Source organism: Sus scrofa, chromosome 14 (assembly GCF_000003025.6).
Source record: "Sus scrofa isolate TJ Tabasco breed Duroc chromosome 14, Sscrofa11.1, whole genome shotgun sequence".
Classification (NCBI taxonomy): domain Eukaryota; kingdom Metazoa; phylum Chordata; class Mammalia; order Artiodactyla; family Suidae; genus Sus; species Sus scrofa.
This window is the reverse complement of record NC_010456.5, coordinates 46548137-46571703: the sequence shown is the minus strand read 5'-3', so window position 1 is coordinate 46571703 and position 23567 is coordinate 46548137. Positions and strand designations below refer to the sequence as shown.

At 50.7% G+C, this 23567-nt stretch overlaps 1 protein-coding gene and 2 long non-coding RNA genes across 3 annotated transcripts; 2 read left to right on the top strand and 1 right to left on the bottom strand.

The window, feature by feature from the left end:
* On the top strand, positions 671–7470 carry LOC106505961. Its single transcript, XR_001300908.2, has 3 exons — positions 671–1545; positions 6915–7031; positions 7355–7470. It is a non-coding gene; the product is annotated as an uncharacterized LOC106505961 (long non-coding RNA).
* Positions 3018–12006, bottom strand: NEFH (neurofilament heavy). The gene is given in 5 exon segments (XM_005670778.3): positions 3018–4911; positions 4914–5649; positions 7447–7571; positions 8527–8726; positions 10916–12006. Coding segments are annotated over 5 exon segments (3225 nt in total). The 5' UTR covers positions 11784–12006; the 3' UTR covers positions 3018–3615.
* LOC106505960 lies at positions 11953–23296 on the top strand. The gene is made up of 3 exons (XR_001300905.2): positions 11953–14100; positions 16894–18351; positions 20362–23296. It is a non-coding gene; the product is annotated as an uncharacterized LOC106505960 (long non-coding RNA).

Below are 23567 nucleotides of genomic sequence, written 5' to 3'. Positions count from 1 at the left end.
ATCTATCCTAGACAGTGTTCCATGTACGCTGGAGAAGAAAGGTGTATTCTACTGTTGTTGCATGGAATGTTATATAGATGTCTATTAAGTCTCACTGATATAAATTACTTTAAAATTAAAAACTTGGGAGTTCCTGTTGTGGTGCAGTGGTTAATGAATCTGACTAGGAACCATGAGGTTGCGGGTTCGACCCCTGGCCTTGCTCAGTGGGTTAAGGATCCGGCGTTGCCGTGAGCTGTGGTGTAGCTTGCAGATGCGGCTCGGATCCCACACTGCTGTGGCTCTGGTGTAGGCCGGCGGCTACAGCTCTGATTCGACCCCTAGTCTGAGAACCTCCATATGCCGAGGGAGTAGCCCCAGAAAAGGCAAAAAGACAAAAAAAAAACAAAAACAAAAAAACAAAAAAAAACAGACTTGTTTTCTTAGGAGTTCCTGTCATGGCTCAGTGGTTAATGAACCCGATTAGTATCCATGAGGACGCAGGTTCAATCTCTGGCCTTGCTCAGTGGGTTAGGGATCTGGCAATGCCATGAGCTGTGGTGTAGGTCACAGACGCAGCTTGGATCTGGCGTTGCTGTGGCTGTGGCATTGGCTGGCAGCTGTAGCTCCAATTCGACCCCTAGCCTGGGAACCTCCATATGCTGTGAGTTCGGCCCTAAAAAGACAAAAAAAGAACCAAAAAACAAACAAACAAACAAAAAAAACCCTTGTTTTCTTACAGAGAGGTAATTTAATTTGTCAATCTCATTATTATATATTCAAGTTATTTTATATTCTTCCAAAACATAAACAAAGTGAAGTAAATGTATTTTGTATTTAAATATTTCTCTACAGACTCTTTATTTAGGGTATGTTCCTGAATGTGGCATAATTTGGTTAGCATATCTAAGCTTAAGGCCTTTGACGTATCTCATTAGGTTGCCTTCCAGAAAGGTTTTGTCAGTTTTTATTCCACCCATTAGTTCCAGAAAGTTCAGGTTTCTCTGTACACCCACTGACACTGGCTATTACTGCTCATTTGGATCTTCTGCTACAAGCACTCACACCACTGTGGACATTTGTCATTGTTGCTGCCCAGCATTGACCCCTTTTTCTTCTGGCAAACATCCTCTAATTTCCTTTTGGAACCACACCTCCCAAACTCTCAGTTTCAGTTTGAGGAGCCTGACTTATCCCCCCAGCTCCAGGCATGGGCACATGACCACTGCCCTGCCCATCAGTTTCCTGTGCATGCCCAGCCACAGGTGTTGGCTCAGAGGGAGCATGTGACCTTACCAGCCACTGAGAACCAACTCCTGAACTTTTCCTGGAATACTGAACAAGAGTTCTTTTTTTTTCCCCGAATTTACTAAACTGGTGGGATGTAACCCCAAAGCTTCTGGAGACTACACGGAGAGGTCCTGCCTGAGAATGAAGCCTACAAGAAAGAAAACAGCCAAGAGATGGAGAATCGGGTGACAGCATCTCAGGGAACATCATTTGAGAATTCCCCTGGATCTAGATCTAACTATATCTGAAGCAAGTCAACCTTCTTGAACTCCCTGGGTATGTAAGCTAATATGCTGTATCTGTCATTAATTATCAGTGGCAGGAGCAAGTATTTTGTTTAAACTTCGATTCTGTTTTGACTGCCTGCAACAGAAGTAATGCTGATGAATATGAAAATCTCCAGAACAGTCCCTCAGGACTGCTGGGTCAGAAATATCTGGAACATTATGTGGAGTTAACAGTATTGCCCCCTAAAAGAGTCCCCATACTCTTCCCTCCAAGGCACTTGGTAGGACTACTCTGCCCATCCCCTCTGATGTTAGATATAACTGTGTATATTACTTTGGCCAATGAAGTGTGGCTAGAAGAGACCTGTATCTCTTCTAGGCAGAAGTTGTAAGAGCCTGTGTGTGGTTTGCCACGTTCTTTCATCCCTACTTCAGTGAACTTGGAAGACTGGCTCTAGATGGATGCCCTATTACCTTGGTCCTTGAGTGACCATTGTGAACAGAGACTCCTGCCAACCCGCCCTGGATGTATAGAATGAGTGAGAAAGAAAGATGCTTTCTTTGTGTTAAGCCACTGAGATGTAGTTGTTTATTATTACAAACAGAACCTAACCTCTCCTTTCTGAAACAATCCCCCTGGGGAAACTAGGAAGGATATTTTTCATCAACCCAGCTGTATCTGCAGAGCCAATAGCTAGACAGCAGGAAGGGCACATTCTAAGGCATCAGCTCCTTCCACATTTTATCTGTCTCCCAGGCCTCTGACACCTGACAAGCAATTTCATAACAAATTGACTCTATTGGTTTTTCCTAAGGTTTGTTATCTTTCCAGAGGGAGGATGATTTTGTTTGGCAGATAGTTAAAGTCAGTCTGGTTGTTATCTGGCCAGCTAATCCTGCCTATAGCACGGGGAGCTTGTCCCCTGAAGGCAAAAGAGGAGGGGCACCCTGGTCTGATCCTTCTGCCCTGCCTGTGCCATGTGGGGCCACCATGAGAATATATCATCAAGGAAGGCTGGGGATTTGGGATTCTAAATACCCTACATGGTCTTGGCAGTCTTTCTTTTGAAAGTGACAGATGAAAATGGCTACTGAAGGTGATATATGGACCCCAGTGAGGTGACTTTGGGCAGAACTTTGAGGAAGGACTTGCTCATTCCCTGAGAGATCATCATTTGGTTTCTAGCAAAGCAACCACCCTCTTCAGTCACCATATTACTCAGAACTCTCCTGGTTGCAAATGACAGGGCCATATCCCAAATAAGCCTGGACAAAAAGGGAACATCAGGATCAGGTCCCTGAAATCTACCATGACTCTCTGGGTATCTTGTCTCTGTCCATCTATCACATCCTTTCTCACAGACTAGCTTCTCCACAGGCTGAGAAGGTGGCAACCAATAGCTACTGAGTCACACATCCTCCCACCTTCCACAACCTCTCACATTCTTAAGTGTGAGAGCAACACCTCCCCTGCCCATCCCCCAGCCTGCCCAGGGAAAGAGAATAAATAACAAAAGCAGCACTTTCATTTTATAAGCACTTGGTTTTATTGCACATAAGCAATTGAAAGTGGACTTCAGTGGAAAAGTGCGCCCTGGCGTGGTTCAGTGGCCAGCGCCCAGCCCCACCTGCTCCAGCTCTTCCAGGATTGAGAGCTTTGGACAAGGGCTTGACCACTCCTTTGGAAAACAGAAGGCATTCAGGAATAGGTTAAGACATCTCAAGCATAATGTGTTTCTAACTGCTCATTCATTATTGCGTCATCTGTCAATTGCACATACAGGAAATAAATGCACTTATTTGGAGAGGAGGGGGGCAGTTTTTATAATCAAGTGTTTACATGTGGCATTCGGCAAGTATCACATTCGGCTACGTAAGCTATCATAACATAATTGTCCGTCGCCTAGGGAGGGTTGGGGTGTGGGGCCAGGGATTAGGAACACCCTCTCTTGCTAACATATTGCTAATAGAAATTCCTGTTTAGTGAAGAAGGGCCCGTCACCTAAGCAGAGTTTCTTAACGCAAAGGGAGGAAAAATGAAAATTCATTACACTGACCCATGAGCTCCCAGACCCTCCTGAGTTTCTTTGGCTGCTCTAGATGTTCCCTTCTCTTTGCCTTACTTCTCCCCCTTGGTGGCCTTGTCTTCTGTGGCCTTCTCTGGAGGCCTGCTGTCTTTCTGGTCTGTGCTAGAGGATTTCTCAGCCTTTTCTGCCTTGGCTTTGCCCTCCTTGCTGGGCTCCTCCTTGGCTTGGGCCTCTGTTTTGGGTTTCTCCTCAGGCTTCTTGGCCTCCTTGGTGTCTTTTTTCTCAGGTGCTGCCGGTGTCTCTTCCTTCTTTGGCTTTTCTGGCTCTTTCTCTGCTGCTTTGCTGGGTTCTTTGGCCTTGGCGTCATCTGGCTCCTTCTTGGACACCTCAGTCTTCTCTTTGGGTTTGGCCTCCTCCTTCCCCTTGGCAGGAGCCTCCTTCTCTGGGGTGGTTGCTTTTTTCTTACCTTCAGCCTCTTCCTTCTTGGCTTCAACTTTGGGTTCTTTGGGCTTTTCCACAGCAGGCTCCTTCTTCTCCTGGACCTCGGGTTTTGGAGCCTCCTTCTTGGGCACCTCATCTTTCTTGCTGTCCTTCTTCTCCTCAGTTTTTGGTGTGGCTGGAGCTTTCTCTTCCTCTGCCTTCTTTGGGGGCTCTTTAGCTTTCACCTCCTGGGGTTTCTCTTCCTCCTTCATGGGGGATTTTGCCTCTTCCTTCTTTGGGACCTCCTTCTCAGGAGACTTGGCCTTCTCTGGGGACTTCACTTCAGCTGGAGACTTGGCCTCTTCTTTTACTGGGGACTTGACTTTCTCTGGGGATTTGGCCTCCTCCTTCACAGGAGACTTGGCCTTCTCTGGGGATTTGGCCTTCTCTGGGGACTTGGCCTCCTCCTTCACAGGGGACTTGGCCTTCTCTGGGGATTTGGCCTTTTCTGGGGACTTGGCTTCCTCCTTCACAGGGGACTTGGCCTTCTCTGGGGACTTGGCCTCCTCCTTCACAGGGGACTTGGCCTTCTCTGGGGACTTGGCCTTCTCTGGGGACTTGGCCTCCTCCTTCACAGGGGACTTGGCCTTCTCTGGGGATTTGGCCTTCTCTGGGGACTTGGCCTCCTCCTTCACAGGGGACTTGGCCTTCTCTGGGGACTTGGCCTCCTCCTTCACAGGAGACTTGGCCTTCTCTGGGGATTTGGCCTTCTCTGGGGACTTGGCCTCCTCCTTCACAGGGGACTTGGCCTTCTCTGGGGACTTGGCCTCCTCCTTCACAGGGGACTTGGCCTTCTCTGGGGACTTGGCCTCCTCCTTCACAGGGGACTTGGCCTTCTCTGGGGACTTGGCCTCTTCCTTCACAGGAGACTTGGCCTTCTCTGGGGACTTGGCCTTCTCTGGGACTTGGCCTCCTCCTTCACAGGGGACTTGGCCTTCTCTGGGGATTTGGCCTTCTCTGGGGACTTGGCCTCCTCCTTCACAGGGGACTTGGCCTTCTCTGGGGACTTGGCCTCCTCCTTCACAGGGGACTTGGCCTTCTCTGGGGACTTGGCCTCCTCCTTCACAGGGGACTTGGCCTTCTCTGGGGACTTGGCCTCTTCCTTCACTGGGGACTTGGCCTTCTCTGGGGACTTCACCTCCACTGGGGACTTGGCTTCTTCCTTTTCTGGAGACTTGGCCTCTGCTGGTGATTTTGCTTCTTCTTTCAAAGGGGACTTGGCCTTTTCTGGGGACTTGACTTCTTCCTTCACTGGGGACTTAGCCTCAGCTGGGGACTTGGCCTCCTCCTTCTCTGGGGACTTGGCCTCCTCCTTCACTGGGGACTTGGCCTCCTCCTTCTCTGGGGATGCAGCGGCTTCTGCTAAGGGAGACTTTGCTTCTTCTTCTCTTGCTTCCTCCTCCTTAGCCTCCTCTTCTTTGGCCTCTTTCTCTTCTTCTTCAGTCACTTCTTCAGTCACTTGGACCTCCTCTGTCTGTTCCTCCACAATCACAGTTTCCTTCTCTGACTTTTCTACCACCTTGATCTTCTCTTCGCTTTTGACTTTTATGTGAGTGGATATGGAGGGGATTTTAGGGAGTCCTTCTGGAAGGGAGAAAGGACTCGGACCGAAGCCAATTCGACACTCTTCGCCCTCCAGGAGTTTTCTGCAGAATGGATAATAGAACGCATTACTATTAACTCAAAAGCAGACTGATGAGATGAGGGGCTTCCTGCATTACCCCAAAGGTCCACTGTCCAGTAATATGTACTTTGGTGAAGGAAGGAATGTGAAAAGTGGGCACTTTGAGACTAGAAGCCACTTAGAAGACCATCCCAGGGACCACCCAGAATCCACGCCCAATGGCACTGCTTATGGTTAATGCAGCTAAGGCTGCAACTTCTAAATAAAACTTTTTTTTCCCAGAAAAATGCTCTCAAGAGAGAACGGTTATATTAACAAAAATTACACTTACTGTCCCTCAACTAAAATGTTATTCAAGGGAAAGGTGGGAGTATGAGCAAGGAATTCCACATTTGTAACTCTCGGTTTACGGAGTTCCCCAGTGGTCTAGTAGTTAGGATTCAGTACTTTGGCTACTGCGGCCTGGGTTCAATCCTAGTCTGGGAACTGAGACTACATGTTAAGCTGCTGCACACCTTGGCCAAATAAATAAATAAAATTTTAAAATCAAATAAGTAACTCTGAGTTTAAGAGATCTTAGAATGTTCCCATTTGAATTTCAACGGTCTCCTATTACCTTATAATCTCATCCTTTGGGTTTTAGGAATACTGTGGTGGCAGAGTTTCCACTCTTTCCTACTTACTAGATGTGTGACCTTGGTTAAGCCACTCAAACTCTTTAAGCTGCAGCTTCCTCATTAGTAAAAACAGGGTCAGTAAGAGTCCTTACCTCAGAGGGTTGTTTCAATGAAATATTGAATAAGAAGAACCTGGCAATACCTGCCTCAGTAGATGTAGAGTTACCCATACAGACCAGTGCTTTGCAAATGTTACAGCCTACAAATCACCTAGGGATCTGATTAAAATGCAGATTATGATTCAGTAGGTCTGGGGTGAGGCCTGAGAGTCTGCCTTTGTAACCAGCTTTCAGATAATGTTGATTGTGCTGGTTCAAGGACCACACTTGGAGTAGCAAGACTAGAGATTAGAGCCAAGACGTGCAAAGAGGGGTCAACAGCCAGCAACTGGGACAGGTCCTCATGGGTGTCAGCCCTGTTCCCTTGGCAGGAAACTGCTGAGCTGGGAGGTCTTGTGGCTTTCTCATGGCTACCATTTACTGAGGGCCTTCACTATGGCAGCCCAGTGGTACTTTTGGTGCCTGGATTAGGTCAGGATAGGATTAGCACCTCCTCCCAACAACCCCCTGATGTAGGTACTGTTATTATCACCTCCATTTCATTTCCACAGGAAATAAATGCTCAGAGAGCTAAGAATCTCTGAGAGAGAACTGTGAAGCTCTGTGACAACTCAAGTACCTCCCTTCCCTCCAAAGCGGGTCCCTGGCTGGCTGAATTTGGAAAGCAGGTGAGGAGCATTAATCCTCTAAATCACCGATGGAATGAAACCAAGTCACTATCAAGATATCTGTCTCTCAGGAGGTAGAATGGTGGTTGCCTGGGCTGGGGAGGGACGGGAAGGGAGTGGGGAGTTACCCTTTAATGAGCACTGAATTTCAGTTTGGGAAGAGGAAAAAAGTTCTGGAGACAGATGACGGTCATGGCTGCACAGCAGTCTAAATATTTCTAATGCCACGGATCCATATACTTTAAAATGGTTAAATGGGAAGTTTTATGTTATGTATGTTTCACTGCAACAAGAAATATTTTTTGTTTTTGTCTCTAAGATAGGCAGGCTGCCTCACTGGGGGCTTAAAATCCAAAGCTTCTCCTTCTAAGAACACAAGAACGCCCCACTACTCCAACGGCCCCCTGCCCCTCACCTGTAAGCAGCAATTTCAATATCCAAAGCCATCTTGACATTGAGCAGGTCCTGGTACTCTCGGAGCTGGGCTGCCATCTCCCACTTGGTGTTCCTCAGCTCAGCATCCAGCTGCTGGATGGCTTCCTGGGGAGGAGGGGTCACATACACGTCAGGTACCTGTCAACCTCTGGCCCTCAGCACCAGAGAAGCTGAGGCAGGCTGTGCAGACCCAGTCCCTTCCAGCCAGGCTTGCTGGGGCCAACCCTCACCCTATGAAAGCTATGGGGCCTCATTCATGGACACAGAAACCACCTGGAAGAAGAATCCCGCTACACCTCAGCCAAGGGAGTAGTCTGGAATGAAATGCACTGGACACCAACAATGGTTATCACAGGTCAGTGGGATGATGGATGAATTTTTATAGATCTTAAGCTTATGAAGAGCTCAGTGGGAACAGACCCTTCTCTCCTTTGGCTCCCTATTGTTTCCCCAGTGCTCCAAAGTTCCTGCCATGTAGTGAAGGCTCAGGAGGCATCTGTTGTTGATGACTAAAACAATACACAGAAGCACACTAAATACAAGCTAATGCTTCTCCCCTGACCCCAAGCCCACTTACCCACTGCATAAAGTGAACCATTATGGCTGACTTTTATTGCCTCCTTTTTCTACAGTCACCACATATTACTTGTACAATAAGCTCTTTAAAGGCAATGTTTTCTTTTGGCAGGTGTCCTTAATGGGAGGTATCTGCCAAGGCCTTCCCCAGGCTACCCTCACTCACAGGCACTGGTTATTGTTTACTGAATGCCCACTGTGACCATGACCCTGCCAAGCACACTCACTCGTCTCATGAAAAGTTCATCTCTCTCTTAATATTCACAGCTCTGCAAAGGAGGCTTTTGTTCCCCCACTGAACAGAGGGAGTTCAGAGAGGCAGATAACTTTCCTCGGGGCACACAGCTAGAAAGACATACTGGTACCCCTGAGTCCAAGGTCCATAATCTTAAGTACTGAGACCCCGCTCATAGAGGGGCAGTGACTTGTCCAGGGTCACCCAACCAAGTAAAGCAGTCTGGCTGTCTGCCCTACCCCTGCCCACCTGGTAGGATGCAATGTCGGCCTGATGACGGTCCTCCAGCTCAGAGCGCTGCCTCTCCAGAGAGTCCTTGGTGCTCTTGAGTGCCTCCAGCTCTGTGGTCCTGGCCTGCAGCTGGCGCCGGTACTCAGTTATCTCTTCCTGTGCTGAGCGCATGGCGTCTGTGTTCACCTTGGCTGCCTCTGACAGTCGGTCCAGTCTCACTGGAGGGGTGGGGGAGAGAGAAGGGTAGGGGGCAGGTACAGGGTTACACACAACTGAATTTGGCTTCTAGTGCCTAGAGCTAGAAGGTGACACACATGGCTCGAGTGCTGGGTGCCACCCTATCCTTTGTGACAGGCAAATAACTACTGCCTAAGGCCAGTAGGCCAGTTTGAGCAGCAGAGCTGGAATTCAAATCTAGTGTCTATCTGGCTCCAAAGATCACACTTTGTCTCCCCAAACTCAGGATCTGGAAACTCTGCAGGGCAAAGGAAGCCCCATTTCTAGTCCTCCTGGTTCAGCTCCCCAGCAAAGATAGGCAGTGATGGGGGTTCATATGTGAAACCTGGCCCATGGTGCTCAACCCTGAGCTTATGGTTGAACAAGTTAATGAGCCTGTGACCTTTAGAGGCATGAGGGCACTGTGAGCCACCACATAGCCATAGCCCTTTCCTTGCAGGTTTCTGCTGTGCAGAGTGCAAGGTCACTGCAGAGCCTGAGGGCCTGCATGCCAGCTCCTCTGTCCCTTCCCTCCTCCACCCGGCTGTGCAGTCTTTTTTTTTTTTCTTTCTTTCTTTCTTTTTTTGGTCTTTTCTATGGCCACACCTGCAGCACATGGAATTTCCCAGGCTAGGGGTCCAACCGGAGCTGTAGCTGCCGGCCTATACCAGAGCCACAACAACTTGGGATCCGAGCCACATCTGTGACCCACACCACAGCTCACAGCAATGCCAGATCCTTAACCCACGAGCAAGGCCAGGGATTGAACCCACAACCTCGTGGTTCCTAGTCAGACTTGTTAACCACTGAGTCATGATGGGGAACTCCCCAGCTGTGCATTCTTTAGCACAGGAGCCCCTGCTAATAGCAGCCACACCCTGGCCCCTGTGAGTAATGGGCTGCTGGTTCCCTGAAGACTTTTCAGGGGCCAGTGTGGGTCTGGAGACTAGTCTGAATCTCCTGAAAGTGAACATCCTGAATCCTGAGATAATGACACTCAGGGCCTGAGTCTTGAGAGCAGGGAGAACAAGGAATGCCAGCTGGGTGGTTCAGAAAGTCCTGGGATGGTCTGCTGTGTCAAGGGCAAAGCACAAGAGAGCAGAGGTTTGCTCTGGGAGAAGCCTTTCTGCAGAGATGGGGGAGGGGATGGTTCTGCCACTGCAGAGGAGAGGAAGGAACAGAAAAGTCATGCATCCAAATCCCAGTTTTCCTGGTTTTCACTGCTGGTGCTGGCAAAGACTTAGAAACCATCCAAGTGGGTGAGGATTCTTACCCACCGTGGATCACAGACCTGTTTGAAAGTCGCTGAAGCCTCTGTACCCTCTCCTGAGAACAATGCAGAAGTTTTACAGTTTCAGAAAGGCTCATGGAGCTCCCCAGAGTAAGAAGCCTAGTTGGCTGACCCCTACCCCTTTCAATCCCAAAAGAAGTGAAAACCAGAGAGGGCAAATGTTGGTCAAAGTCACCCTGCAGGTGCTGGGTACAACCTCAAAGCTGCAGCAGCTGCAATCTAGCTGACTCAGGGTGACACAGAGCTGGGGGAGGGGATGGATTTGGGAGGCTCCCAGCTTTTCTGAAGGGAAGAGGAGACATTAAAGGGCTCACTGGCCACCTCAGCCTTAGGCACTGCTAACTAGTTTTAGTGATGGCCCCCTGCCCCCCGCCCCCAGGGACAAGAAAGAATGTAAGAATGACCCACCCCTCCCCGACTGTAGTGGGGAGGAGCTAATAGGTGTCAGAGAATAGGGTCCTTTGTAGGGTTCAGGAAAAGGGGATGGGCAGTGCCAGACAGGGAAGGCATGTTGCTTTGAAGGGCAAGGAGCGCCCAGCGCCTGTGACTAGAAGACGGCACCGGCACCGCTTTGGAGCTGTAGAAGGCAGCTGACAGAGTGGGGCTACCTAACCTTGGGAGAAGGAGCTGAGCAGACCCAGAGTTGAAGGACAGGTATAAGAACCCTGGAGGAGGCTGAAGGAGAACCCAGAGTTACAGGGAAGCTAGGGGGTGAGAGGTCCCACAAAAGACCCAGAGTTTAACAGTTAAATCTAAGGAGCATGCATTTTGCAGGGGGAAGCTGAACTGCGCCACCATTCAGTCCAGCCACCTCTATTCAGAGTCCACCACCGCCCTGCCCTTCGCTGTCCTACCAGCAGGGGCGACCCACCCTCCATGACCCCGCGCGCGCCTACGAACCTCGGAACCACTCCTCCGACTGCAGCGTGCTCTGCACCGCGTGGCCTTCAAGCTGCGCGCGGATCTCGCGCAAAGCCGACGTCACGTCGCACTTGAGGGCGTCCCGCGCCTCGGCCTGCGCCTGCGTCTGCGCGGCGCTGCTTCCCTGGATCTGACCGAGCAGCTCGCCCACCTCTTCCTGGTGGTGACGCCGCAGGTAGCCGCACTCTTCCTGCAGGGCTTGCGCCTTCTTCTGCAGCTCGACGCGCGCTGCCTCGGCCTCCTGCGCAAAGCGCGCAAGTGCGCGTGCTGCCGCCTCAGCCTCTTCTCGCTGCCGGGCCTCGTCATCTAGTCGTTGGCGCACGTGCGCGATGTCTTCCAGCAGGTGCTCTTGTTCTAGGCGCAACTGGCCGCGCGCCGCGCCCAAGCGCAGCACGGCGCCGCGCATCTCGCGCACCTCGCGCTCGTACAGCTCGCCCATGGCCGCGCGGCCCGCCTGCTGCTGCCGCAGCGCCGCCGCCTCGCCCTCTAGGCTGCGGTTATGTGCCTCAAGCTGCCGCACCTTGTCGATGTAGCCCGCGAAGCGGTCGTTCAGCGCCTGCAGCTGCTCCTTCTCGGTACGGGCCGCCACCATGCAGCCCTCGGGTCCGTTGCTCAGCGTATCTAGCGAATCGGTGCTGGAGGCGGCTCCCGCGCCGCGGAAGCGACTTGGAGAGGCCGACACGGAGCTCACGGACGTCCGTGCCCATGAGTGGAAGCCGCTGGAGGAGCCGGCTGCGGAGCGCACTCCTCCCGCGCCGCCCTTGCGAGCCAGCGCATAGTGCAGGCTGCCGCCTCCGTGCAGCGGCGCGAAGGCGCCCAGCAGCGCGTCCGCGCCGCTGAAGCTCATCTTGGCCGGAGCAGGTGCGGAGCGAACCCCGAGGCCAGGACGGGGAGGGAGGCACTGCGGCAGCACCGGGACTGCCAGCCCTTTTATAGCAGCCCGGCGGGGTCCAGCCCCTCAGCAGTTGAGGGGGGGCAGCGGGGGAGGAGGGCCCCGCCTTCTCCGCCTCCTCCCCCAGCGGCCCGGGCCGGCCGGCTCAGCCGCAGTGAGTAGGGCGGGGCAGGGGAACCAAGGAGTGGAGGGGAATCGACGCAGCGTCAGAGGAGCACCCCCCTATCCGAGGCCGAGTCTGACAGTAGGTTGGGGAACTCCCGGAGTGGACCTACTGGGACCCCCAGGGTGCAGGTTGGAAGACCCTGCTGCTAAGTTCGGAACAAGAAAAGGAGCCTGAAATGGGGGTAGGGCAAGAAGAACTGATGGGAATAGAGGCAGTGTGCCTTTGGGATGGAGCGATAGAAGACTAAGTAGTCAGTAGAATGAGGGGACCCCCGAAGGAGAGGACCCCAAGATTTTCCTAATAGACCCTCAGGAGAGGCGGTTCAGTGTCTTCAGCCGGCCCAGAACAGGGGAGGAAGAAAAATAATCCTGAATGAAGGCATAGTGGATGCTACAGAAAATATAGGTAGCAGACCCCTGAATGGAGGTACACTGTTTCCCTAGTAGGAAAGGGGCCACCAGGAGAGGGCTCAAGGAATTTGAAGTCAGCTATGGAATAGGGGAGGGGGACCTGGAGTTGAGGGCAGCAAGGCTCCCCTGAATTGGGGATGTGGGAGACACTGCAGAGGATGAAGGGAAGCCCAGATGGGGGGCTGGGCACAGTGGTCTTTGTAGGATAGGAGGTGAGAGACCCTGCAACCAGCCCTAACAAGGAGGGCCCTCAGTGAAGTGGGCAGAGGGTCCCCTGAAAAAGCAGAGAGGTTCAGAGAACCAAAAGTGGGGGTGCTGCAGGGAACTGGGCATAAAGCTGGGAGAGCTGGTGCCTGTGTGAGCAGGGGGAAGTGACAGATGTGTTAAGAGTAACTCAAGCCAGGGTCTGCATACTGAGGTCAGCTCAGCAGTTGCTGGCCAAATGACCTTGGACAAGTTGTGCACCCCCCTCCACACACACTCGGGTTTCCTATCTGTATACAGACAGGACTTGCCCTGTCCTGGGTCAGGCTGCAGCTCAAGACTTCCTTCCCCCCACCCAGCCCCAGCAGCTCTGCTTTGGGGGGGTGTCTCTGGACGAATTGGGAGAGGAGAACCCTCCTGCTGCCTGTGGATATAGCAGCCACGTTCCTACAACTAGGAAGTCCATGTTTCTTCCTCCCTGCTCCTCATCTCCTTAGCTTCAACTTGTCATCTCTCCCACACACCCACAGTAGACAAGTGGATACCATGATAGGTCTCCCTTCTTACCCCCAGGGAAGTTATGAGATGCTTTTGGGATACCAGAGTCTCTCACCCCCATAAGCCCTAATTCAGGTGGCAAAGAGGGCCCTGGTGTTTAGGGGGCCCTGCAACTGCTGGTAGCATTTGGCTTTTTCTTGGGTTTGGCTCGTGTCAAGTGCCTCAGGAGTGTGGGAGGCACTGTGGGCTGGTGCTTCAGCACCATGGACAGGACCTGTTCTTTGTTGGGGAGAAAAGGGGTTAACTTTTGCCTTTACCTTGAAGAATGGGTAAGGGAAGAATGGCACCTCCCCCTTGCATGACCCTATGCTAAGTGAAGGATGGAGAACTGAGAGAGGTGAGTGAATGATCTAGTGGGGTCAATCAGGAGCCAGAGACCCAGCCCCTTGACCTTCTGCTAGGGGTCAAGTCCTCTGTTTTCTGTGAAGTTCTCCCACATACACAGGTGGGCTCCCTCCATTGGGAGTTCAGGGGTCACCCATAGGTGCCTGATTCCAGAAAGGAGACTTGAGATCCCTGGAGAGTCAGTGTAGAATCCCCTCCCAGACCCAAACCTCTTTCAGGCAGTTATCTCAACCCCACTACATTTCCAGCTTACATGGTTTTCTTTCTGTAGGATCCCCATGAGGAGGACAGACAGATCCCCCAGAAAAGACCTCTGCCAATTCTTTTTTCTTTGCCCTTCATCTCCTGCCTGCACCCCTAGTTCTAAGCAGACCCTCAGACATGGGGAAGTGCTGCTGCTGTCCCTTTAACCACGTTTCACTGGGAGGAGAGTGCGCTGGAGAGGAGGAGGAGGGGGAAGGGAGTTTCTGGTTTTGCATGGAGAAGCAGAACATGATGAAGCATTTTTCTCCCCCATTTAAAGATCCAGTCATGTTCCAGTTTGCAGGGGCAGAAGGGCTGGTTTGCAGTTGGTGCTGGGAGGATAGAGGTGAGTGTCTGGTCTGAGGCTTCTGAGAATGGCATTTAGGGGGCTTAAGAAGGGCTCCCCTACTCTCACATGGCTCCCCATTTACTTGTCATTGTGCTTGGAATCTTGCCATTAGAGCCCTGTCCCTTTGGGTCTTTTCAGTCATCTGCATAATGCAGATACATCCTCTGGGTGTGGGAAGGCTGACACCAGCTGAAAGCAAGGGGGAGTGGTAGGAGAGGCCAGATAAAAGAAGGGAGGGGTCAAGATGGATTCTATCAAGGCTGGGGGGCCACAGCTGTGGGACCACAGTTCCCTATGCATTCTAAGCAAGAAGTCCCAAGCATGATTCATGTGGCTGGAAAAAAATGACATGAGGGTGGGAGTCCTGGGGTCAGCCTCCCCAAAGTGTCCTTCAGGTTCACCTCCAGGAAGCCATCCCTGGCCTCTTGACCCCAATTCATAGTCAGTTATCCCCTCCATGGTCCCCAGTGCTAGTCTACCACATCACACTTACCATTCAGAGTTGTCACTGGGTAAATAAATGGATGCATGAATAAATCCCATCAGTTCTGCATCCAAACGTGTGTCCAGGGGGGACTAAAAATGATTCTGCCCTAAGTGCTTGAGCTCAAATCCCTTTCACCTTCCTTCCCTCAGTTCTTACCATTTGAAAGCGAGTAGAAGAGTGTATTCATTCATCATCATTCATTCATCCACTCCTCACATGGTTACCATGTGCCTGCTATGTGATAGGCATACATCAAACACTAAGATTCAGAACCCTATAAATCTCTCCCCCTGGAGCAAGGGTTCTTAAGTCCTTCCTAAATCTCAGTGTAGCATTTCCCAAGGTACCTTCTTGAGAATGATGATAGATGTTCCTCCAAAAGGGAGAGGAAAAGAATTTCAGAGCTAAAGGAGTTAAACAAGGCTCATGGGGAAAACCTTGGAGCCTGGACTTGATGATGAGAATCTCCTAGAGGTGCCAAGTTTCCCAAACTTGTTTGGTATAGGCTCTTCTGGTCCCCAAGAATCACCCACAGTGGCCCACACTGCAGGACCCACTCAGACAAGGGCTCCAGCTTCTCTTTCCTCCTGGGCCCCTGTGTACCACAAGGTCGGTGCTGTTCAGGAACGGCACCACAGTGTGAAAGGTAAAGCAGCTAGCTCTCTGTGAATGTCAGCCAAAAGACTGCTGTCACTCCCTTCATTTACTGTCTACAGGATTAGACCCCATAGTGAGCACTGGGGACTCTGAAGAATGAGATCCTAGTGAGGGGGAATCCCCCCATGTGTACAACAGAGAGAACTCAAGCCACCACTTTCTCCTTGGTACCTCCTCAAACCTAGTTCACTAGGCAGGGATCACTGTCCCTACTTTATAGACTACTTTATAGTAAATGAAGACCAGAGTAAGGTAGTGAGTTGCTTGAGTTGACCTGGTGACAGTGTCCTAGATCATCCAAGCTTAAGCTGGTGCTGCACACCTGATGGTGGAAACCCATTTCTCTGGCCCTGATGGATGCCCTGAGGTTGGAGGAATGAGAGGCCCCCAGAGAGGAAACAGGCAGCTGGCTGGAAGTGGGGTCTGGCCTCTGATAGGTCACCCAACTGTCTCTGTGACCTGTGAACCAGTGCTAGCACATTCTTTATGTGGGGGCTCACTCCCAGCCTGGGGAATCCTACAGGATTATACCACCTCTTTGGAGAAGAGCTTGTGACCACTGTTGGGAGTGCATTCCACACTCCTTCCTGTCTTACTTCTTTCCATAGAGCTTAACCTTTTTCTAACATAGGAAATTCTCTTTTTTTCCTACTACCTTATCTTTTCTCCTCCCACGAAATGTCAACATCATAAAGTCAAGGATTTTTGTCTCTCTTATTCAATGCTGCTTTCCTCAATGTTTAGAACAAAGGGTTCCATACTGTAAGTGCTTAGCAAATATTTGTCAATTGGCTGAGCCGCCCTGCCCGGGAGGTTGAGCACCTGAACATTTCAGCACCAGGGATCTGGACAGTTCCAGGCTGGCTGAGCACTGGGAGAGTGGCCACCCCTGGCTTGGAGCCTTCCAGGCAGCCTGAGCTGTGTAGTCAACTTTGCAGGGGCTCAAACCCTGCCCACTCCATTGCCTGCAAATTCACCTCAGTAATACCTTTTCTTCTTTGAGTTCAGCAATTATTTTTATGTATCTATGAATCGCCGAGCGTTTCTCTTTTTCTGGTCTCTTTCTCTGGTGTTCATCATGCCCCACATACTGTCTCTCCTTTCCTTCCCTTCTCTGTTCCTTCTCTATCAATCTCTCCATCTCTCCCCCAACCCCCAGTTTCTCTGTCCTCTGTATGCCTTCTCTCCTCCCCTCTTCCTCCTTCCACTCTTAGAGATGTCCTATTTTTACAAGCCTTGATTTATAGTAAAGGGGAGGCAGCTTCCCTCCCCCTACTCCCTTTATGAAGGAGACAGCAGAAACTGAACTAAGTGTAGTTTTGCATAAGCCTCCCTCTCCTAGTGTCCACCCACAGTTGTGACCACAAGGGGACTGGCCCAAAGCTGATTTAAACCTACAGCAGGTCTGCCTGCCCGCCCACTGTCTGCCGCCCTGAGATGACACCAGGTGGGAAGCTGAATTCTGCCGCAAAGGTCAGGAGCTGGTGGGTGGATTTACAGATCTGCCAAGTCTCTCCAGCTCTAGTTCCCTTTTCGAGCAATTGCTGATGAATGATTCTCTGGCTGTGGTTCCTGAGTCTGGGAGTGAGACTGTTTACTGGTCATTCTTTTTTTTTTTTTTTTTTTTTTTTTGGCCATGCCCACAGCATGCAGAAGTCCCTGGGCCAGGAATGGAACCTGTGCCACAGAAGCAACCCAAGCCAATGCTGGTGACGATGCTGGTTCCTTAACCCACTGAGTCACTGGGGAAACTCCTCATTGGTCTTTCTTAAGGGACCAGTTCTAGCAATTAGATGAGGCTGGCCATTACCAGTGGTCTAGGACTGTTGTATTCTTATTATCTAGTGCAAGAAGCTAAGCAATAATAGGACTCAAGTCTATCTGCTAAGAAGGGGAAGAGGTAACTCTGCTTTTACTCCTTTTTCATTCCAGCAAGTCTATGAAGTAGATGCTGTTAGTATCCCCACTTCATGGTTTGGGAAATGGAGGATCAGAGAGGTTGGGTGACTTGCCCCAGGTCACAGCTAGTGGTGGAGCTGGGATTCAAACCCAGGTCTGCGAGGCTCCACAGCAGGTATTCTCAACTACAAGAGTGTGCTACCACCTCTCACATTCATAGGAAGGCCAGCTGAGTTCCCACAGGACCACTGCTTTACAACTGGACCTATCACTTTCCTGGTCCTATCACCCCTGGCTGGAGCTTTGCTCTGGGGGTTCCTTCTGGCATCTTGGTGGAAGCAAGGGGGGTTGATAACTGGCATTGTCTTGAAGGAGGAGGCTTTCCAGGCAGGCAGAAAGTTGAAATGACTGCTGACTCAGCTATCTGGATGTCCTTACCTGAGGAGACAGGTAAATAGACAGCAGTCATGGAACCATGATTAATGTTCATAGAGTAGATCTTACATCCTCAAGAAAACAATTTTGGCAACTTTTGTGTGGTGAGTACATGCCTCCTGTGTGCTGGCTTCCTGCATACATGGTGTCTGCCACAACTGCCCTAGGTCTGCAGGGTCGTCCTCCAGTACAGAGTAGGATACCTAGCAGAGAAAGAAAGTGACCTGCCAAGGTCAGAGAACAAGGTGGTGGAGGGGCTGTGGCACACACTTAGGCCTCCTGCACTTCCCAATATTTCACAATGGCCCTCAGAAAAAAATACTTCAGTGATGCTTCATCTCTTTATTCAGGAGGAGAAAGCTGTGCTTAGTACATTTTAGAAAGCTTCTATGCCAATGAGTTTAAATTGGGGTGTTGGGGCTTAGGGGGAGAACTATCAGTTGAGTGAAAGTTCATTTCCAGTGGTCAGTGTTGGCAGATGAATGAGGCATTATTTGGCCTTAAAGAGGCCCCTGTAAGTGGGCACACCTGGGCCTGGTGGATGTGAAGCTTGCTTTGCTGGGGGCAGCTGCATCCTGGCTGGTTCCTCTGAAGTCAGGCTGCATGAGAACACATAGGCCCTGGCAGCATCCTGGCACCACCCAAAGCAGCAAACACCAGCAGCAAGGACACATGCCAGGAAAGTTTCTGCAACCTCTTCCTCGGCCCTGAGCTAGGCGCCTGCCATGGACAGAAGACTGCAGGAGCCCACAGCAGACCTAGACAGACTGGTAAGAACTCTGCTGGGCACCTGAACTGTGCCCTATGGAGGTTAATGGTGAAGGAAGAAGCAGACAGAGCTGACCTTGAGATCTTTTCTGTCTTAAAGGGAGTTAGTGGAGAAAATATGCTTTTTATTAAAATTAAACCAAATCCTGCCTCAATGCTGGTCACCAAAGCAAATCCCCAGGCCCACCCAGATCTGAGTCAGAATCTCTGGTGGAGGGACCTGGGGACATACATTCTAAGCCAGTGTTTCTATAGCAGAACTATTTTGGTCTGGCCTCAACCAGCCTTCCAACTTCACTGATCGAGCCCCTCCTATTAATTCTTTTTTCATACTTTATCTTATTTAGGTATCACATCCACTCTAAGAGGCTTTGATGATGAGTTCCCTGGTGCCTCAGTGGCTTAAGGATCTGGCATTGTCACTGCTATAGCTGCTGTGGCACAGATTCCGTCCCTGTCTTGGGAATTTCTGCATGCTTTAGGCACAGCCAAAAAAAATTTTTTTTTAATTTTTTTTAAATAAAAAGCTTTGGTGAGAAAATTGAGGCCTGGAGAAGTTAAATCACTTGACAAGCACAAAACGTGGCTCTAGAAAACACCACCCATCCACTTCCCTGTATTTGTTCATAGCTGGACTGAAATACCTCCCTGCCTTATCTCTCCAGTCGCAGGCTTTGTCCTCCTCCATGTCCCTCCTGGTACCTTGATCCCCACTCATCACCTCAGGGCCTGTCCTGGGACCTAGATGATGGCACGTGCTGGATCCATCATGCCTGTGCCTTCAGCTCCTTCATAGACCATGAACCTCTGAGTGCAGGGGGTGGGTTCTTGTACCTGGGGGCTCAGGATGTGTGCAGTGGGGAAACAAATGGAGGGACATAAACCGAGGCACAGAGAGGACACAAGAATATTCCCTGAAAAAAAATTAAAAAAAGAATGTTCCTGGTGGTGGATTTGGAAGGGGCAGGGCTGGACAGAAAGGACAAAGAGAGCTACGATGCCCTCTCTTGCCCATGTCCCTTTCTACCCAGATCTCTTCCACCTTCCAGGCCCACCTCCATGAAATTCTTAATTCTGCCTTATTCTCTTGCACCCAGAGCTGCTTGCCTGAATCATTTCCCCACCCCAGTAGTCATGTCCTCCATACGTACCACAGCCACAGCAACGCTGGATCCAAGCCACATCTTTGACCTCCACCACACAGCTCATGTCAACACCGGATCCTTAACCCACTAAGCCAGGTCAGGGATTAAACCCGCAACTCCATGGTTACTAGTCAGATTTGTTTCTGCTGCACTACAATGGGAACTCCCACATAACTCCTCTTTATCCTTTGCCTATTCCACATTAACTCTGCCTTCAGGGAGCTTTTCCTCACCCCTCAAGGTATGGGCTCCCCAGCCCCCTGCCTTTCCCTCATTCTAGCCTATCCTAAAGGGCTCTTTGTCTCCTAACTGGATTTTGGGCAAGGGCGCAAGGCACCTCATATTCATAGTTGTTTCCCTAGGACATGGTACCAGAGTATTAGCTCAGTTATGTTTGTTGAGTGAATACGTGCCAATTGGTGGTGATTTCCTATAGACCTTCCTTTACCTCATCATTTTATAATTACAACCCATCTTGGACTGCATTTTACAACCCAGAGTCCAAAAGAAACCCTGCTAGAAAGCCTTAGAAGTCATCAGTTGTACATATGAGGAAACTAAGGCCCAAGTGGTTATAGCAAATCTGACTCCCCAACCAGTGCTTTCACTGCAGCTTGCTTCAGGTTCTGCCACTGAAGGTCCTTGGAAGCAGGAACTGAGACGTGGACTTTATTTCCTGTCTTGGCAGGGTGTTTTGCCCATTATCACAATTATTGGCTTTTACTGACTGCTTACAAGGTGCCAGAGTCTTTATGTGTATCTTCCCCAGTTTACAGTTCTCACAGTACACGCAGGGAAGGAAGGTACCCTACTACAGTGAACAGAGACAAGTAAAGTAGCTTGTATATTTATCAATATGTCTTCTAGTTTCTTCCACAGAATTATCTCACTAAATAACTCTCGCTAAAGCCTAACAAGACTTGTCATCAAGCCCATTTTCCGGAGGGAGAAACCGAGACTCCAAGAACTACAGAACCTATTTCTGTGTCTCAATACGTAGGCCGGCTCTCCGACTTGACGGAATCGCTCTGGCAACAGCGCCCTCTAAAGGCGGAGGCGAGTATGCCTGCGTAACAGTCGTGCCCCGTCCTTTGGCGCTGGAAATGGCGGAGGGCTCCCTCTGGCTTCTGAGGATTGTCCAGCGCCCTCCGAGGTCCTGGAGAAGCCAGGAGCGCTGCCTACAACTCGGCCTTGACTTCCCCGCAGCCTTGGTCGCCGCAGCATTGGGTCAGAGGCATCCCTGGAGATTGCAGAAAGTTAGCGGCGGCCCCTGTTGACGCAGCGAGTGACGGCCCGACATACCCTGATAGGCCACGGGGAGGGCCAGACGCAGAGCCTTGAAAGAAGGAGCTTGCGCTCTGGAAGGGGCGTGGCCAGCGCTCTTCCTCGAGGGCGGGGCTCTAGGGGAAGGGGCTCTTCTCTGGGATATTGTGCCACAAGCGAGGACACCCGTGCACCTAGCCCAGGGCCTGTGTCCTGGCGTCAGCGCATCTGTGGGCAGCAACTTTACCCTCCCCAGACCTCAGTTTCTGCACCTGTAAGACGGAGGCTCTTCCACAACTGCAAAAATCGGAGTTTCATCCAGCATTCTCAGAATTCCTGTCTCCAGGCAGGCACTGAGGAATCAGAGCTGCGTTCCTGTGGAGGCTCAGAGCTCTGAGATCTCCTTCACTTGCTGCATCAGTACTCCTGACACTGGAGAGTTCTGGAGGTTGGAGACCAGCCCCTTCCTGGTGGAACAGGCACCCTGTAGCCTGGGATGTGACAGTCATATGACAGGGCCTGTAACAAGTAACAGTGGTAGCCCAAATATGTCGAGCACTTACTATATGCCTGGCTTTTCATGAAGTCTGTCGCATACGTTATTTACACCCCCACCCGCACAGCCGTGTCTGGTGGTCCTGTTCTTGACATCCTGTTTACTGATGAGCCCAGAGTCACACAATAGTAGCCAGTCCAAGGTCACCCAGCTAATAAATGGCTGAAGCAGTAGTCCACAGTCTCATCCACTGTTCCGTACCAAAAAAAAATGTTTAACCTGGAAGGGAGATGGCAGAGGGGGAAAATTACAAGATCCTACCAGTGTTAATCTATACCACGAGTTGAGCCCTTAGTATGTGTTGGATGCTGGCCTACAGATCAGCACCATTTATACTCCTGACAGTGACCTTATACTATAGGGTTGTTATTTCCACTTCTGAGAGGTCATCTCATATGTCTCTGGTCACACTGCTAGTACAAAACTGGAACTTTGAGTTTAATGGATGGTACACTCAGCCTGCCTGTATATCACTCTTAGGAAGACCCCACTCTTCTCTGAGCCTGTTTCCCGTTCTGCACAATGAGAGGTTTGGACCAGAAGGCTCTGGACATTGTTTCCTGAGCTCACATTCTTTGATTTTAGGAGCATTGACATGATGTCCAGAGTCCTGGGTTTGTTCCTAATTATCTATGACTTGGGAACGCCTCGGCCTAATCCCTTGCATCTCTGGGCCTCAGTTTCCCCCTTTGTAAAATGTGGAGATGAAAAGTCTCAATCACCAAGGGACCTTCTGGCTTTAATATTTTATGACTGCAAATGAAGAGACAAGCTGAGGTTCAGCAAATTGTGCATCCTCTGAGAAATTCTAATGAATGTGATTCTGCCACCTTGCTCAAAACATTCCTGGTGCAAGGCTTCCAAGGACAGATGCCCATGTAGGTCAAGGGGAACAGCCACCTCCAGATAATCAGCATTAACTGCTGGAGGAGGCTCACTCTCCTGATGGTCCAAAATCCACCCCTGTGGTCAGACCAGCTTAAGACTGAATGCCAGCACTTCCCCCTGGGCACCTCAGAGAAGTGACCCTTTCTGTGCCTTAGTTTCTACATCTGTAAAATAGGGTGCTAACAGGACCAGCTTCATTTGAGATTTGATGGAAAAACATGTGCAAAAAGCCTAACATGGACATTCCCTGGTGGCTCAGTGGGTTAAGGACCTGGCATTGTCACTGTCGTGGCACAGGTTTGATTCCTGGCCCAGGAACTTCCTCATGCCAAGGGTACAACCCCAAAAAAAGCCTAACATGCTACTTCTGGCTTAGGAAAACCCCCAATAAATACAACTGTTACCTATTGTGTCTACAGCACTGTTCTTGGCACTAAGAACGTTCCTGAGCCTTAGACCCTACCCACACTCTGACCAAGATGGTGTTAGGGGTGAGGGAAGAGAGACGGGGTCCTGCTGAGTCGTGGTGGGGGGAGACCCAGGTGTGGGACGCAGGCAGTCCCTGCCCCAGAGGCTGCGCACACAGGTTGCCAGGCCCGATGGCAGCTGAAGTAGCATTAACGAGCATTCTAGCACGTCCCTGGCTAGCGGCAGCCCCTGGGAGGGGCAGCAGGCCATGTGAGGACAGAGGAAGTGGAGGAGTGGTGTCAGAACTGCCGCATTGTGTGCCAGGGGCTGCAGCTCAGTGCAGGCTCATGGTCCGAGACAAGACAGGAGAAGTGCGTGCTGTGATTCAGGCTCTGGTGAAGGGCGTTCACATCTGTTGTGTCCCCAGGACAGGGCTGTGTGGCCTGTGCCAGATTCTCAAACTGCAGTATAGAGACCCTACCCCTGGGAGCCCGTGGGTTAACCATAGGCAGTCAGGAGCCCTCAAAATTGTGCAGGATTGTGTGAGTGATTCCCCAAGAGACATAGACCCCCAAATGTCAGTTCTAGATTTAGGAATCAGAAGAATTGGTATAATTGGTGATTCTAGTAAATGGAAACCTGTGATTCTGGGCAGGTGGTTGAATACTCACCCCCACTCCTCAACGCCCATCCCTCCCTTCTTTCTTTTCTTTCATCGTCCATTCAACAGACATTGCCTGAGACCTGTTCCAGGCCTAGGACTGCACTGAGAATACAGCCACAAAGAAGACAGGGACCCTAGCCCACCTCATCACCAGCAAGTAAGGAGTCAGTTTTTTTTTTCTTTTTAGGGTGCCATATGGAAGTTCCCATGCTAGGGGGTCAAATTGGAGCTGTAGCCATGGCCTATACCACAGCCACAACAATACCAGATCCGAGCTGCATCTGCCACCTACAC